General features: G+C 42.6%; 1 protein-coding gene across 1 annotated transcript in view; it reads right to left on the bottom strand.

Annotated features, from left to right (window-relative positions):
* SNX30 (sorting nexin family member 30) overlaps positions 1 to 17,111 on the bottom strand; it is a 53,257-nt gene that overhangs the window by 18,502 nt on the left and 17,644 nt on the right. Inside the window, exons 2-6 of the mRNA XM_013370779.3 lie at positions 14,988 to 15,176; positions 8,434 to 8,544; positions 4,700 to 4,858; positions 2,162 to 2,357; positions 778 to 977 (exon numbers count right to left, since the gene is read on the bottom strand). Coding sequence (XP_013226233.2) covers positions 778 to 977; positions 2,162 to 2,357; positions 4,700 to 4,858; positions 8,434 to 8,544; positions 14,988 to 15,176 — 855 coding nt within the window. The remainder of the gene's footprint in view (positions 1 to 777; positions 978 to 2,161; positions 2,358 to 4,699; positions 4,859 to 8,433; positions 8,545 to 14,987; positions 15,177 to 17,111) is intronic.

The following is a 17,111-nucleotide window of genomic DNA, read 5'->3' as shown; positions in this document are numbered from 1 at the left end:
TGGTGAAAAGCTCCAACAGCCAAACTATAATAGAGTCCTTGGTTTCAGTTTTCATTGCAGATAACTCAGTAGTTCTTCATGCCATGCAATGGGATTGACTACCATTGCTCCTTAACTTCAAGAGGATAAAATATGCATTGAAGTAGCTTTTATTATTTCTGCACAAGCAGTTAGATATCAAGTTCTTAGAGAGATTAAGAGTTGCAACCAACATCTTTAAGCAGCTATTTGGTATGCAGAACTTAACTTTACAACAGATGTGTCCTGCCTAGAGCACGAGGATGAGAGACGAAGCAGTGTCTATCATGGGGACACAATTCTAGAAGGAGCCACCCAACCCTGCCGCATAAAAGTGACAGAAGCTGCTAATGCCACCTTTTCTGCATGGCCAGACACTGACCCAGCAGCAAAGAGCTGATCCACAACGGACTAACAATTCGAAGACAAGACTCTAGGCAGCTCTAGGATGCTCCTATGCATTACCACCTGCCACTCTGACAAAGGAGAAACTCTTCAACACTTGGCTTGCACCTCCAGCATTTCTGACCTCAGACTGACTGAATAGCAGAGCAGATAGATAATGCTACCCATGCAGTACCCTGCTACTGAAAATACCTAGTTTTGTTCTGATTATGAAAACATCCTCCTCTTTAATGTATCATTTACCTACTCACTTTTCCCACCACCAGCCCGTCCAACTGTCAGAAAGAATTAAATTGCTGAGATATCATTCCATGCAAACACAATGACAGTGTCTTCTGCCAGAGGGCTCTCTACCTTCATCGACTCCGAGTACAATATATATTCCCTAAGGACAGGCAGGAAATCTTCTGTCATGTCTTCACTGAGTTCTTCAAGAGCTGTGCAGCAGTTTCCAATACAAGCAGACACCCCTTCCAGTGGCTCAGATAGCTCAACCTCCAGCCCTCCCCAGGTTGAATAAACAGGTCCATATTCTCGCAGTTCCACCAAGTATTCTGTAAGAGGCAGATGGAAAAGTAGATTAGCAGAGTAAAAGTGAGGCACAAGGATCTGCAAACACACCAAACAGGAGAAACTATGCACCAAACTTGGCAAACATTAACTCCTCCAGGAGTCACGTCTTGTGTTGCATTAGCATCTTAATAGACAGAGTTCTATGGCTGCACAGGTGACAGGTAAAAGCTGACTCCAGTTTCACAGAATCACACAGTATCACAGTATGTTTGGGATTGGAAGGGACCTCAAAAGATCATCTAGCCCAATCCCCCTGCCAGAGCAGGAACACCTAGGTGAGGTTATAAAGGAAGGCATCCAGGCAGGTCTTGAATGCCTCCAGAGCAGGAGACTCCACAACCTCCCTGGGCAGCCTGTTCCAGTGTCTGTCACCCTCACTGAGAAGTTTCTTCTTAAATTTAAGTGGAACCTCTTGTGTTCCAGTTTAAACCCATTACCCCTTGTCCTATCACGGGTTGTCACTGAGAAGAGCCTGGCTCCATCCTCATGACACTCACCCTTTATATATCTGTAAACATTAACGAGGTCACCCCTCAGTCTCTTCTTCTCCAAGTTAAAGAGCCCCAGCTCCCTCAGCCTTTCCTCATAACGGAGATGCTCCACTCCCTTCATCATCTTCGTTGCCCTGCGCTGGACTCTCTCCAGCCGTTCCCTGTCCTTCTGGAATTGAGGGGCCCAGAACTGGACACAATATTCCAGGTGTGGTCTCATTTAACTGACTGTTCCTAGAAGTTTCCAGTACAAAGACACTTGCACCTGTGCAGTATCCAAAATATATTTTTTTTAAAACATATGTAAACCTTGGCTCTGCTAAGACAGGCCTGTAAATGTTACCTTCAGCTAGGAACTCCATCTGAACTCCTCCAGATGGAATCCACAAGTTTTTCACCCTCCCAGAAGTCTTTCCAAAAATAACTCCAGTAAGATAAAGTAGGTTGGTATAACAACAAGAGCGACTTCAAAAAAATATTGGGAAATTGAGCTAAAATACTGTGTTAGGCTTTGGGCCTCTTTTGTATCTGCAAGAGGTATTAGATTTTGCTCTGTGTTTGGGTCAGTACAGGCCAGAATCATTGACACAAGTTGTCTCGGTCATGCCATCAACCAGAACAAGATACAGAGCACTCAAGGCCAAGTGTTATCTTAGGGCACCTTGTGTCCTTACCCAACTGTTCCTTGATTATCCGTTGCGCTATTCTGTCAATGGTACCAAGCTTTAGAGAGAATGTGTCCAGATACTCCCCAATGGCTGCAAACTCCAGTGGTCGACTTCTTAATTTGTAGCCTCCTGTGACATATTTGACAGACTCTCCCACTTTTGACAGCAATGCCATTCCTTGCTTTTTGTAGGCATTAAGATCCTAGGAATTTAAAAAAAAAAGGCTAGAGATATTTCACTTTAATGTTGGAAGATTAATGCAGGGAAGGATATTTGCCAGTTAAAAATCAAACCTTGTGAAGGCAAGAGATTACATGCAACATGTAGCCTTGGGCAAAGCCTCACTTTGTACAAGTTGTACATCTGAGCACAGTTTTAAGAATACCTCTAGATGGAGATAAGCTATCCAGGAGAATGACATGAAGTACACTATCAATGAGTAAGCGGTTCACCTTTGCATTTGGCCAGACTTTCACAACTTCCTATACTGTCATCAAGGAACTACTGACATTAATAGCTCTGTTGCTATCAATACTGTTCAAGCCATTTATCCACACATACTTTCAAGTAACAGCCCATAGTATCAGTATTATGCAAATGCACCAGCTGGCTCTGATGAGTTAATACACAGCTATTGCATGGCTATTTGGTCAGCAGTCTCCTCACACCAGAGGTGTGGTCAGGTAGGAGGCAGGGGCAGACTGTACACTGCAAAAGCCCAGCATAGGGAGACCAGCACAGCTTTTCTGCAAGGCTGACTGCAGCTCAGGCTGGGTCAGATGTAGCCATGTTGAACTGCACTGAAAGCTTAAACCTCCTTGACGATGCTTTTCACGTCTGCATGAATCAACATTCAGACAACTTATATTAACAAGGTTGTCTGCCTATCATCTTTGGAGGATTTCACCTTGATGCCACATCAGAAAGAAAGAACGAACTAGTTTTAGTTAGCCAGAATGTGTCCATTTTGCATTTTACTCCTTCCAGCAGGTGTCACTCTTCAATATCTCAAACCAGGTTTAAGATCTCTAACTAAGCTATCCTATGCAGCCTGAGGGAGAGATGTTTTCAAACCAAGAAGACTTGTAGAGCTCAAGAATCAAGACACGGTATTGCAGACCAGACTAAAAGCTTAAGTGTTCTTTAAAAAAAAAAAAAAAATGCAACAGCCATCTTCAAACCCCACACTATGGTACTTATAAGTCAAATATAATTCTGATTAAGAGAACCAGACATCTTAGCAGCTACTATAATTTTGAATTATGTTTGCATTTAAATGCAGCAATTCCTTGACCCTTGCCTTCTGCCTGCAAGCAGACAGCATAAAAAGACCCTTTAAGTCAAAATTATTCACTTTCTCAAGCATTCTGGTGTGTTACTCGTCCAAACAGGGAACTTAAAGAAAGGTTGGTTTATCTTTTTCAGCCAGAAGGTGGTCTCATGACTTTCTGCAGTGACTTAATTCTGAAGTCCTAGGACACGGAACTGACACCTCACTGCTGCAATACAGCTAGTTCCAACACCTGGGACAGCCAGAATAACACGTGTCCTTTTCCGTCTGTTTCCCTGGACGCTCTGTATTCTCACAGCAGGCCCTGCCCAGGGCTGAGGACAGAGCCCTCACCAGTCATTTTACAGGGGTAGATGATGACAACTAAGCAGCTAAGGAAGTTGCATCATGCTTTGACAGCTGGAAAGCAGAACAAAGCTATCTGACATTTAACTATCAAGGTGCTAAACAAATTCTGCATTTCTGTCTTGTTTCAGCGGTTAAGTTCACCATGGAGGAGAAATAAAAGGAAACTTGAGATTGAGTCTCATGTTACCAACAAGTGCAGTATTAGCCTGAAGTGAGCTCAGATTAAGTGTCACATTTGAGTGAGCTAGCGTAACGTGACATTGGAAAGACGTGCTTTTACAGTTTTCCTCCCTTATCAGGTCAAACCCAAGCATGACTTTAGGTCCTCCTAGTCTTATTTAAAATGCGCTTCAAAAGACAGCTAAACAAAATTGCACCATTGCTGGCAGAGTCACAGAGAAGAAGAGCGTAAGTTGTTGACTGAGAACAAACAAGAATGAGGTCTTCATGCTTAATTTTGAGGGAAACAAAGGCAAGCAGTTTAGAAGGCACACACAAGTCAAGAAATCTGCAAACTTTTGTGCAGGAGAGGTCTCTCCTCCTCCCTCACTCCTGCAAAAGAGGATTTTACAAATTCTACAATTTTCTAAATTCTGAAGCTCTCTTGCATCAGCGGAGCACATTCCAGAAACAAGGATACAAAACAAGCACATCTGGAGAACTGAATTTGTAAATCTGCAGACCAGCTCTCCCTGCAAGCAAATGGAACCCCTAGCATTGTAACACACAGGGGTCTGTCACACACAACATTCAGGGTCACCAGCAACTCTGTGGTATTTTAGGGGAAGTTCTAACCTACACATGTAGTTTTCTTGCTGCCTTTACACCTTCATTTCAAAAGAGACTGCAAAGACACCCGTTCTGCTGCCCCTGTCAATGACTGTGTTTGGAAGTTACTGGCTTACCTTGGCAGTGAGAAAAACATTGAAGTGCTCATTAAAAGAAAGCACCGGGTGATCAGTTATTCTCTTCAAGAATTTGTCTAATGCCTTCCTCCTCGTTTCCACAAACTCTTCAGAAAAGCGATCGACAACGCCCTTTACCACAAATTTCTCAGGAAGAGGCTGTCAGAAACAAGCAAAACACACAAAATTCAAAAGGTAAAAAAACTTGCTTCTGCTATTTGAACACACAGAAAGCAATCAAACTGCAGTCCTAACAGAACTGAAATAGGTCTGCTAACAGGAACTATACATCAGATGGGATGTAAACCTTGATCTGAATTACCCTTTAGCTGGTCTAGTCTAATGCTAGCAAGTCTACTGAGTGGCTTCAGCTGAGAGCCACACCAGTGAAGCCCAGACAGTACTCACATCAAGTACTTCAAGCATCACTGAGAGTGTTCCCCTCTAATGCTATCCAGGTTCAAGCTCCAGCATCTAAACAGGGTGCCAGCAGAGCTGCACGCTACTCATGGAGCAATGCGCACACATGCACCCCACCATGTTGAAGCAAGGCTGCTCAGCCCAAGGAAACTCAGAAAATTTAACAATTCTACTTATTCTTTCGCCCCCATTCTAAACAATTTAGAGCTCCTGGACAGCGCTGTTCTGTGCAGAGCACAAAGTCTTAGCGATAGCACCACGCTGAGCACATCCAGCAGGCTGGATGCAGCACATGGTTGAGCAGTCCAGGCCAGTGCCTTCCTCAAGCACTTGCACACTTCGTCATCTACCACAGCTGACATTCCTGAGCATTTGTGTAAGTGACAGAGGTCTGCCAACATATCTGCTCTTGCATCTTACTGCTGTCTTGACTCCACCACTTACATTTTAAGCTGAACTGCAGAGATGAAGCCCAGCTCAGCTTCCGGACTTGCTAGTTCTGCAGTCCCCCCTGTTACACTTAGATTCCAGACCTCAAAGTATCACTTCAGATGGAAGAAAACTCTTAAAGATTCAGCGTAGTTAATCTCAGCTCTGCCACTAGATCTGCTTTTGTTCTCTCTGGACAGCATAGACACTACAGTTTTAAAACTGTGCTTTGCATTTTATTCTTGTGAAACATTCTGCCAGACAGATAATCTGCTTACTCCCGGGCTAGCAGTGACAGCTACTTTCACCCAATTCAGGAGCCAGGACCCTCCCCTGCAAAGAGTCTTTGTCACCTGAAATCTGTGTCAAAAGTTATTCAAAGAAAAGAAAGTGTGTGCATATGCCTTTCCCACCCTTATAATTTAAGACTTATTATGCTTAGCATTCAAATAATTTGTTCTAGTTAAACCAGTGTAAGGTACAGTCTAATTAGACTTTAGAAAAACAATGCTTAGTGCATTAGTCTTCAGGAAGGAAGAAACTATTCCTTTACTTCGTAAACTTTAGCTGGGACTGTTTAATAAATTCAGAAAATCACTACCTCAGCACCATATGCAGGAGAAAAAAGACAAGCTGCAAGACTGATTGAACTAGGGTTCTTTCAGCTAAACACATGCACACTGGCACTGAATAATCACAAGAGTTTGAGCATTTGAGACCCATAGAAGGGCACGTCTCTATAACAGAGACTTTCGCTATTTAACCTGGCTTTATCTATGGCAGCAGTTACACTGCTTTACATTTTGGGTCTTCAGAGGCCCATTCCAAGTAATCAGTACACACAGCTAGCAACTGATACCCTGTTTTAACTGTATGTCACTCACCTACCTCCTAGTCTTCCAGGCTAAGTCTGCTTTCCCCTGCTGTGACGTGTGAGCAGAGTCCACTGAAGGCACAAATGGCTTCAAGTATCCAAACATTACCATCCAAAACAAGATCTTTGGCCATGTTAGTCTTACCTTTCTAGTCTAGAGAGAGAGAGAGCTGAGAGCATTTTTACTGTTGTTCAAAAGAACAGATCAGGGTAAATCTCAGATCACTTTAAAAAAAAAAAAAAAAAAGTGGTAACCAAAGAGATGAAAATAAACCTATATTTGGTTTAGTTTGGGCTCCTAAGTGTAAGCTATCATGACTTGCTGCACTGAGAAGACACATCATTTGTTTTAGGCAGAGTGACTAATCCAAAATTATGAAGACAACCCCTTAATGGTATTTTCTTAGACAGAAGGCCTCCAGGGATTGCAGTATCTCCAGTTACAGGCACTCTTAGTTTGGCTTGAAACATCCTTTCAGAATACCCTTGAGGCACTGTGCACCTGAAACTGCCTTTAGCTTCTATTCCCCATCTACTTCTAGTCAATAAATACATAAAGCATTCAGCAACCTCCCTTCCATTCCACTGCATGGAGGAGATTAATAGGAAATTCCGTAACTGCAATCGCACTGCACTTGTGCCCAGGCAGATCAAAGAGGGCAGCACATCCTTATGCTTCCAGCTTTTCTACAAGAGAGGCACTTAAAGAGATTGCCTCGTTCTACAGGCGTTTTCATGTCCAGTATTAAGAGCCACTTGTGACAAATTTGCCGTTCTGTGTGCAATGAATTCCAGGTCACGGCAAAGTAGCTTGATTCCCTGGCTGTGACTCATCTGCTGCTACTAGACTATTATTTATTGCCTTGCAGCCTTCAAGCAGGACTGTCAGCCTGGTAGCATATTCAAGAATCTGTAGAAGCTTAACCTCCATAGTTCCAGACGTTCAGAAAACAGGGAGAGAAGAAAGAGGGTCTGGGAAGCTAACACAGTCTCATGTCTCCATCTTACCCCAGCAATCTTACTCCCTCTCTTCTCCCTACCCCTCAGTAAACATATTTTTTGCCAGTTAGTGGTGTCACATGATTTTGTGAAGTATGTCTTATCTTTGAGAGACTGAATTATTGTTCCACTTAGAGGCACTTCCAAGAGAAAGAAAGGACTTAAAGAGCTCTCTACCCTGGAACAGCCTGAGTACCTCTCATGTAGCCTAGTCCTTGCTGAGGGAGGGAGAGTAGAGAAACTTCCCCCTGATTCCAGATGGGAAAGCCAAGGTATGTCAGCAGCATTGCTATTTCCCAACAACTCGCCTCCTACAGGCCTTTTTAAATTTCTTTGTTCAGAAGAGCTTTTGATGGTAATATTGCATACTTCTTACCTTTTCACATCTTCCGCAGCATGAAAAACGCACTGCTGAAGATTAGCATCAACCTCCTCGTGGTGTCCAGACTATCAGCTTCAGCAACAGAAGGGGTACAGTAGTTTAGCTAATCTCATCAGCTAAACCTCTGCCTACTGAAGGTGTGTGATACCTACCAAGCCAGAGGCTAAGAATTCTAAGTCTCTGCTATTAAATGTTAACACACATAGTTTTAAAATGCTCCCTTTAAAACTAGCTCAAAAGGCAATCTTGAAAACTGACGGAGACTAGGAGTTGAAGTACCTGTGTGGCACTTCATATGCCTCAGATACTCAGAAATCTAGATGTAATAATTGAGCAAACAGATCAAGTGTATTCCGTTTATGCCACAACAAATGTAGTCACCACTCACATGTCCTACAGCAGGCTGTCAAAGCTCACTTCTCCAGTGTGCCACCTAAGAAAATCTAAGCTGCATAATCAATTAGGAATGGCAATCTCTTCCCACTCCACTAGAAGAGAATCAAGTACTGTAAATCTAAATACTAGAAGAGAATAGAGCAGTGTATTTAAATCTGAAAAGACTTATCACCAAAATATCACCCTAAGGGTGACTGAACTGTCCTTAATAGCAGACTCTTGCTTACTACCTACGGGAATGAGATGCGTTGGCTGAGACTCTTCCAGCTTGTTCCTCAACCAGTCAAAGTCTTGGTACCGTCGTCGGACAGAATACTCAGGCAAATCAAACTCCGCGCGCGTGGTCTGGAAAAGAAGAACAGTATACCCTTAGTGTGTACCAAAACCCCTTACCTCGGAACTTCATGACAAATGCAGTGCAGTCATCACTGCCAAGGGTGACAGCAGACAAGCCTTGCAGAGGGACTCCATGCCCAAAATCACATTTACATCCAGCAATAAAGAAAGATCCTCTGGCCTTTCATGCAGTGGGAAACCCAGCAATAAGAAAAATCATTACTTGGAGCTGACGTGTTCTTAAGATCTACTTGTACTTCATTACATGTTCTGGTCAAATAAAATTCAAGTGAGGAGCCTGTGGAGAAGACAGTACTGTGCAGCATATTAATCTCTCAGCAGTTACAAGTTTGAGGGAAAGACTGTATGAAATCTTCATTCCAAGGACAAGACTATTTCAGGTCCCAAGAATTAAAAGCGAAGATATTTCATAACTTGTCTATCCTATGAGGCGCATTAATGGTGGGTGAAAAATGTTTCGCTACTGCCCCATATTCTAGAAATTACAGGCTTATTACAGTCCTTCAAGGCTAAAAGATTAGAACATAAGCCATTGCTAGGTTTGCCAAAGGACTGTTTTTGTTGATTTCTGAGAAGAAGAAAGGAGAGTGTGTTTACATTAAGTTTGTGCATGCCAGATCAGAGATATCAGTACATTAAGTTACATCTTTCAAGTTTTCATTCTTTAGAGCAAGGAATTAAACTTGCCATTACAAGTTCGAGACAGAAGGTAAGTATGCTGTAAAGCTTCTGGCAAATGTTTTTATCCAGTCCTTGAACAGTCCATAGCCTGGAAAACTAAGTGCATGGGGCTGCTTGCACAGCAGGTATTGCAACTGCCTAAAAGCACTGATGAAACTGTGTACCAACTAGGAGTCTCTGCTGAGTAGCCTGCCATTGTAACAGCCCTAACTGGAAGGTAGATGGTCCTTATTGTTCTGTCTCACTGAGAAGCACAGCTCAGAGAAGTCTAGAGAGCTATATTTAGTTACCTGCAGCATTGAGACCATCTTGCAATGACGGTGACGCTGCAGCGCCAGCACACTACGTGTCTACAGCTAGACACCTTAACCACTGTGTTCTGGGGCATGCGACAGCTCTCCCAGCTTCGAACTGGCATTGAGTCCAGCTCTAGGTTGCTCTGCTACTCCTGTCCACTACAACCACCTGCTACATTCCAGTGGAGGTTTTGTATTTACTTCCAGATGACAGAAACTGCCATATATTTGGAGAGAGCCAAGCAACAACCTTTAAATGAAATCTACCTCTTCACTTGCTCTCTGGATGGCAATTACTGCACGTTACTCCCGCCAATCCCCACTAAGGATATTGTACAAGCTCTGCATCAGGAATATCTTTATAGGGGGAAGCTAACAGCCTTAACACACTACCAACAGAACAGTAGCTCTAGTATACTCTAAACAGAATGCTAATGTGATGTTACCTATGAAATGGTTTGGTTTCTAGAAAAGGAAGGCTTAGAGAGAAAGAAGAAATCAAGCTCATCACCTTCCTCCTTTGACCTGCTAGCTATGCTAAGAGATATATACATTTATCTATAGACTAATATAACAAAAGCTCATCAATGGAGCAGTTGTGTTTGTGGATGAGAGACTACCAAGATCTAGATATCCACTGCAGATTTGTGCTTTACTCAGCTTTACCTCAGAGTAACACCAGCTCATTTAACATGTTAGAGTGCCACACTATAAAAGAAACTTCTGAGATTCCACATGAACCTTTTCACTCGTTTTGAGTAAGAAACTGCACAGCATTATACTAGAAAAAGGTAATTTGTGCACGTTAGATGGCCCTCATCAGCCAGAGGTGCTGACTGCTTTGTTCTCTTAATAGGGCAGCTGCACCTCAGCCTTGCAGGAGATGACCCGAAATTTAAAAAAAAAAAAAAGAAAAAAAAAAGTAATGATTTAGTAGTAGGGAGAGCTTTTGTGAATGAGCTGTCACTGCACAAAGGCCTCTTAAAAGAGATGAGACACTGAGTGAATAAGAGTAATCAAGATGTATACACAATGAGGGTAATGAGGACAGACACACACTACAGTGGCTTATCCACTAGCATGAGGAGGAAGGTAGTGTCTCCCAACTTTTAGCACTCAGAACCTTATTAACCAGTATTTTGCTAACCAGGTCCTATACAGTCTAGGAGTAGGAAGGCAGGATAAGTCACAGTGCACAAACTTTACATTAGTTATCATCCACCTCCAGCAAACTGTTCCTGTTGCCTTTACACCACAAGCAGACTTGCAAAGTTTTCCATATATCAGGTTTTGTTCCTCAGAGGGAGGCAGATGAAATACATCTAGTCATCAGCATTACAGTGTTTCCTATATAGTCTGTCAAATCCAGACAGCCAATAAGCTTTGCAAAGACTGGACAGAACATAAGGGCCCTTCAAGGTTTTAGAAACCCCTCACTAATGTCGAAAGAATTTGGATCTCAGATCAAGTTGATCATTACCTTTGCACAAGTTATATTTTCCAGACTGCACACAAAAGGGAAGAGGATCTCGCCACCATGCGGGGACAGCACATGAAATTTGCCTGGTTTTGACACAGTTGAATTCTTCCTGCTTGTTTAGTAAGATTCATAAATCTCGCCTTGCAAGGACACACATCTCTCCAAAAGGAAGCTAAGAAACCTTTTTGGGAGGTTCTGATCTGCCACATAACAGGCAAGACATTTTCAATGATGTACTGAAGACTCCAGCACCATTTCACTAAGCCAGCACTGCAGTATTCCAGGATAAGTTTTACTTACTGGAAAGCAGGAAAGGTTACAGACACTTTTATCTCTGTTAGAATAGTTTTGACTTGAAGAAATATTAAGGCAATCACCAACTCTTGGTCTTGTGTAAGACTTTTGAAAGCAGTTCACAGCAGAACCTAAAGCTAGCCCGTGATGACTACATTAAAGTATTTTTGCACCCTCATTCTAGTCTCTTACTTGCTACACCTGCTTGTGGATTCAACATCATGTTACTACTTAAGATAAATCTTCAACTAGGAAAAGGGGAGAACAGCAGAGGGGGAAAGGAAGCAAGGTGACTGTTCTTAGCAGGTTGTAGTTTAGTCTGCCCTAATAGTTCAGCATGTTTGAAAAGGCAATCACACCACTTACACCTGCTTCTCTCTAGGGATCAAGCTGATCATGTGCTCAAGTAATCTACTCAGTGCACGCGCTGGAAGCACGAGGAGATGGACAGGAGAAGGCAAAACAAGACCTCCACTTTAGTACTGACTGGTTTGAAAGGTTCGAAAGCCTTTCCCTCCAAGTCTGCAGAGTAACTGCATGACCCTGAGGAATGGCACACAGCTGCTCAGACCTCCATGGGAAAAGGCACAGCAGGCGGCCTTGTCATCCTGCAAAGTTCAACAACAGCAAAGTTAAAAGTACACTTACTTACATTTCCCTCAGGAGACACAACTACATAACATAAAGGTAAACTTTACTTCCCCCCAACTCCCTCCTCAGAAAGATCTGCTTCATAAAATCCCCCTAGTGTGCACATCAGTCTATCTGAAGAGAACAAAGGTATATCACCAAGAACACCAGAAGACACCTCAGTCATCACAGCCAAGACCAATCACATTCCAGCACAAGTTTCACTAGCCTTTTTGGCTTCACTTGCCTTCCTATGTAAGAAAACGGCTGCTAACAAGAAGAAAACAGGATATGAGTGAAAAGAGGCAGGTCTGAATCACCGTCCCTGTTGTTCTGGGGATTCCTACTACATTTATCAAGAAGACAGGCTGGTGAATACTACCTGGCTCTTATCAGGAAGCTGTGAAAACGGGGGCACAAGCAGGACCAAGTAAACTCGGCTTTATTCTCAGCTTCCCTGCAAGCTATTGTTTTGGACCAAATGTTTCGGACCTTTCCCCAGATACCACCACCTGCTGACAAAAGTATTGGAAGATGAGAAGTCTGGGGCATACCACAAGACTCCTCTTTTTTTTTTTTTTCCTGTTACAATGAAGGACCTTTCTAAATAAAGGAAAAAAAACACAAAAGCAAGCCTGTGGTCAGGTTACCCTACAGTGGTGTCCAGTCACAGCCACAAGTGCACTTCGCAGCACCAACAGTCACGTTCCACTCTAACAACTGGTGACGCTGCTTCTCACAGCAAGGGAGTCTTCAGCATAACTCATTCTAGGACCTATGTTTATCCAAACCTTTGATGTTCTAGTAGCATTCTTCAGTGGAGAAACAACATCAGCAGCCATTCCTGCCTCCTCAGCCAGATCCAGCACAGAGACCCTTTCAGCCCTTTAGAGGTCCCAAACCCCACTCATGCAAGGCTGCAAGGGAGGTGGTAGGAACGTGTGACCTTACCGTGATGACAGGAGCAAGGTCTCCTATGAAACTTTGACCTGCAACCTGGAGGTGCAAGCATCAACGCCGATCCTCATCACTGTCCAGGGATTACCCCTGTGCAGATTTTTGTCATGTTTAATTACTGCCTTCAGCTACAACAGCTGATTGGGCAATTAGCATGGCATCAAAGAGGTCTTGTTTGTATGGCAAGAATTAATTAGACCATTAATACTGCTAGTCTTCCAAACAGCCTTTTGTTAAACAATGGTAGATAGCGCTAGAGGTGCTGACCCTTGAGGTTAGCCAGAAGTTTACAGGAATAATAAACCTGAAGATCGGAGGCTTTTATAGTGATTGATGAAAATAAATCATGCACTGTTACACAACAGTATTGTACTGCTACAATATAGCAAATTTGTGTGCTACAGTGCGATCCCAAATAAAACAAGTATTAACAGACATGTAGGTATTCAAAATCAGGAGTACAGGACGAGGGGTTTTTTTAATTTAAAAGAGACACCATTGGGTAATACGTCTGATCTAAATTCAGTAAATACCTAATCCACATTCCAGATTTCTGCTTTAAGAGGCGATCCCTTGTTACAAACACAGGTTTCCAAGCAGAAGAATGTGATTAGAGTGCCACTGCAAAGAGGTATTTTATATTGATGGAATGACCAGGTCTTAATTTAAGGGAGAAACAACTTCAGCCAATTACAGGCATTAGTCTGTGGAAAGCTGCATCTCATTTTGTGCTTCCTGTTCCTTCTGATAGTGTAACCACGGCAGGCTAAGTTTCTTCAAGTAGAAAAGTTTCCTACAATACACCTTAGCATTTTCTAGTAGTTAAGAGGTGGCATTTCTTGCAAGATTAAGACACTTAGAGCAACATAAAATACAGGCCTACGTTAAGTGTGTAGTAAGACATAGCTACTATTTTAGATAAACCACATTTTATCCTATTCAGCCTGAAAGCAGAAATATGGAGTAGACATTTCGAAAAAAAACACATCTGTGGCCTGTAAAGGCTTCCTTATCTCAAAGGAAAATATTCTCTCCAGTATATAGTGCCATCGAAGCAGGCCAGAGGAATGTTAATCTTTTCAGACAAGTGGATCAAGTATATTCCTAGCAAAGTTAGTGAATACGTTTTGCCTTATGTAACTGCAAGTGTCCAAAACATATGTTAACATCACCTAAGAGCTAACACTAATGAGAATGAGCTAGTTAACAGGAATCAACATCACAGTTGAAAGTGCAGTGGACTTTTCAGATCACTTTAATATCGCATTAATGAGTGAACCACAACACATACTGAAAAAATCTCTAGTATATTTCTTTTGGTAGGCAGTACCATTCTTAGGCTACTGAGTTCTAGCAGCAGCCATACAGCCTTCTGTACCAGAAACCACAGGGAACCCAGCTTACAGTTGAGGATCAAGATTAGGTGAGTGGCTGACAGAGAACGTGTGGTAAACACAACAACAAGCCTAAAGTATTTCGGAGAAGAACAGACACAAAATGCGAGATGATCAACAGTGAAGCAAGAACAAGGCACATTTCGCTGCAGGGAAGGTAACTCAAACCAAATGAGTGTCAGGTTACTTCATATGAACAAACTTTCAAGTTACTGAAAGAAACTGGCCTTGCAAGTTTACAAACAGCCCTAAGTGCCAGAAACAAAAATCTAAACTGACACATTAAAAGTTTTGCATAGTTTCATATACTGAAATAGTTCTGCTACTCCGTTTCCCCAAAAATAAGACGTACCCCAAAAATAAGCCTCAGCATGATTTTTCAGGATTTCTGAGGCTGCTCGAAATATAAGCCCTGCTCCAAAAATAAACCTGAGTTACAGTTCATAAAAAAGGTCAATTTAAGTAGTGTCCAGGCAGTGTTCATACATGTAAAATGTAAGCATATTTTGGATCAAAAATTAATGTAAGACCCCATTTTATTTTTGGGGAAATAGTGTAAGTCACACATTCAACACAAGGTACTCCAAGACACTAAGTTCTTGTCATTAGATCAGGAAACACAATGCAAGGCAAAACATCCAGAATATGCCCTGATAAAAACTCCCCAAAGAAAAAAGTACTAGGAAAGATGTGTTGTACCTTTGTTGTAACCCTGTATGTGATGTATGTCTCCATTGTGCACACGTGTTTTTTGGGATCATCAACAGTAACAAAGAGGTCTCTAGTTTCCCCGTCCAAGTCATCATCCAGCTGTAGTCTGTTGAGGAGGGATGAGGAGGAGGCCGGGCTAGAAGTGTCCACAGGTGTGCCATTGGGTAGACTGAGATCCTGTATTGGAGAGGAAAACACAGCAAGTTTTTCTTAAGTGCACAGATTCACTATAAGGCACAGGATTCTCAAAGATGCCACTGACAAACTTCATTGATGTACTACAAGGGCTATTTATTTCAGCAGCTCCAAGGACCACCCTTTTCCAGGACACCTGGGCAATGCCCTAAGGTATGGGCTTTGAGCATTAGGTCATTCTACCATTCCACATGTTGAAGAGAAAACACATTAGCACCATCCCTCCCCTTAGCAGGAAGCAACCTGGTTTCTGTTCGTGAGGAAGTAAAAGTATCGCTGAACCAACAGTTCCTAGTGAGACTGAATCAACTTGGACTCTGAGAACAAAACAGCTAGGCAAATCAAGAGACCTACTTGTAAGATATGCTTCAGGCAAAGTGGTAACACTTTGGTTGACTGGAATGCAGTCAGACTTCACCTCTGGAGACTCCCATGGTAGAGGAAGGAGGGCAAACCTGTACCAGAGGCTTCCCATCCAGTCCATTCACTTCTAAACATGTTGGCAGCAGTCTGGATTGCCATCATTGCACAGTCACAGATCATACACCCCAGCACCACAGTGTCTCTGCACAGCTCCCTTTTGGAGTCCTAACGCCAATGAAAACATTGTGCTTTGCTTGGAGAGTTCCTTCCTCCCATCCTCCCAACTGCAGAGGATCATCCAGCATGTAGGGAAGACAGAGGCTAAAAGAATCAGCAAGTGGCTATTTTAGGAAGAGATGTACAAGGGTTTGGGAAGTCTGTAATTCCTTGAAACTGACTCAGCAGTCAGGAGAGGAAAAAAAAAAACACATACACACACACACACAACAAAAACACACACCAAACCACCACCACACACCTTTACAGCCAATTTGGTACATTCCTACACCCTTCAATTCTCACACTTTGATATAGACCAACTATACAGCTAGCGATTACTCCAATTTGCATAAATATCACAACAACTTCACAAGTACTCTCTGCTCTGGTTTTGCAGCAAAGGGAGTTGACAGCATGTGACGAGCTGTATAGTATGTAGGAACATCTGACAACAGTATTATAAAGTCCCCAAAACCCATGGCTCTCCTTTTCAGAGAAAAGAGGAGGGTTTTTGTTTAACTAGTGGCACAAGAGTAGCTTTATCCATAGTGTTTCCCTTGTAAGGACAAAGCTTCTTCTGGTTGCTAGACAGCGAAACATCACTATAGCTAAAGCAGCACATTAACTGCAAGTGTTTCAGTTTTGGAATTACTACTCAGTCTCAGCTTCACATTGTTTTTAAATGGCTAAATGAAACATGTAATCACAGCAAAGCAATCTTGTTTGGGTGAGATCCTGTTTGTCCATCAGTATTGAGTGTGCAGTTGTGTTTTAAGTTCCAGCCGGACAAGGGTAACTCCTGTCTTCAAAAGAAGTCTTCCTTTGTTCACGGGTTCAGAATCACAGGTGAGAGCTTCAAGTTAAAGCTACTTATGAAGGTGTGTCTGTGCCAAAGGCTAAGAATAGGGCTAAGTTCCTACCAGTCTTTGTCAAACCCATCATGGGAGCACTGGGATTCTATAGACAGCCCTCTGGTCCTGTGGAACTGAGGTATATTGCTCTTTACCTTGAGGACTGCCTTATGAAGAAGAGAGAGTAATGCTCTAGCCTAAACATTTTGGGAAAGGGGTAATCTAAACTACTGCATCTAACATCTCTGTAGGAAGACACTCTCCCAGCTAACGCTCAGAAGTGGTTGCCAACAGATGAGAGATTTCAGAGTTAAGTGGAAGGCTCACTCGAGTGCTCTCTTAGGAGGGCAAAAGAGCAGGATGAGCATGGCACTGCTTGCCAGCTCATACACAAAGTAGACAGCTCTAACTATACAAGCATCTGGCTTAGACTCAACATAGCAGGAGCACGTACAACAGGAAGAAGCAATGCTACAATAACTCA

This window comes from Columba livia, chromosome Z (genome assembly GCF_036013475.1).
Source record: "Columba livia isolate bColLiv1 breed racing homer chromosome Z, bColLiv1.pat.W.v2, whole genome shotgun sequence".
Lineage (NCBI taxonomy): Eukaryota > Metazoa > Chordata > Aves > Columbiformes > Columbidae > Columba > Columba livia.
The sequence above is the reverse complement of the archived record's forward strand: the minus strand, read 5'-3'. Positions and strand labels throughout refer to the sequence as shown.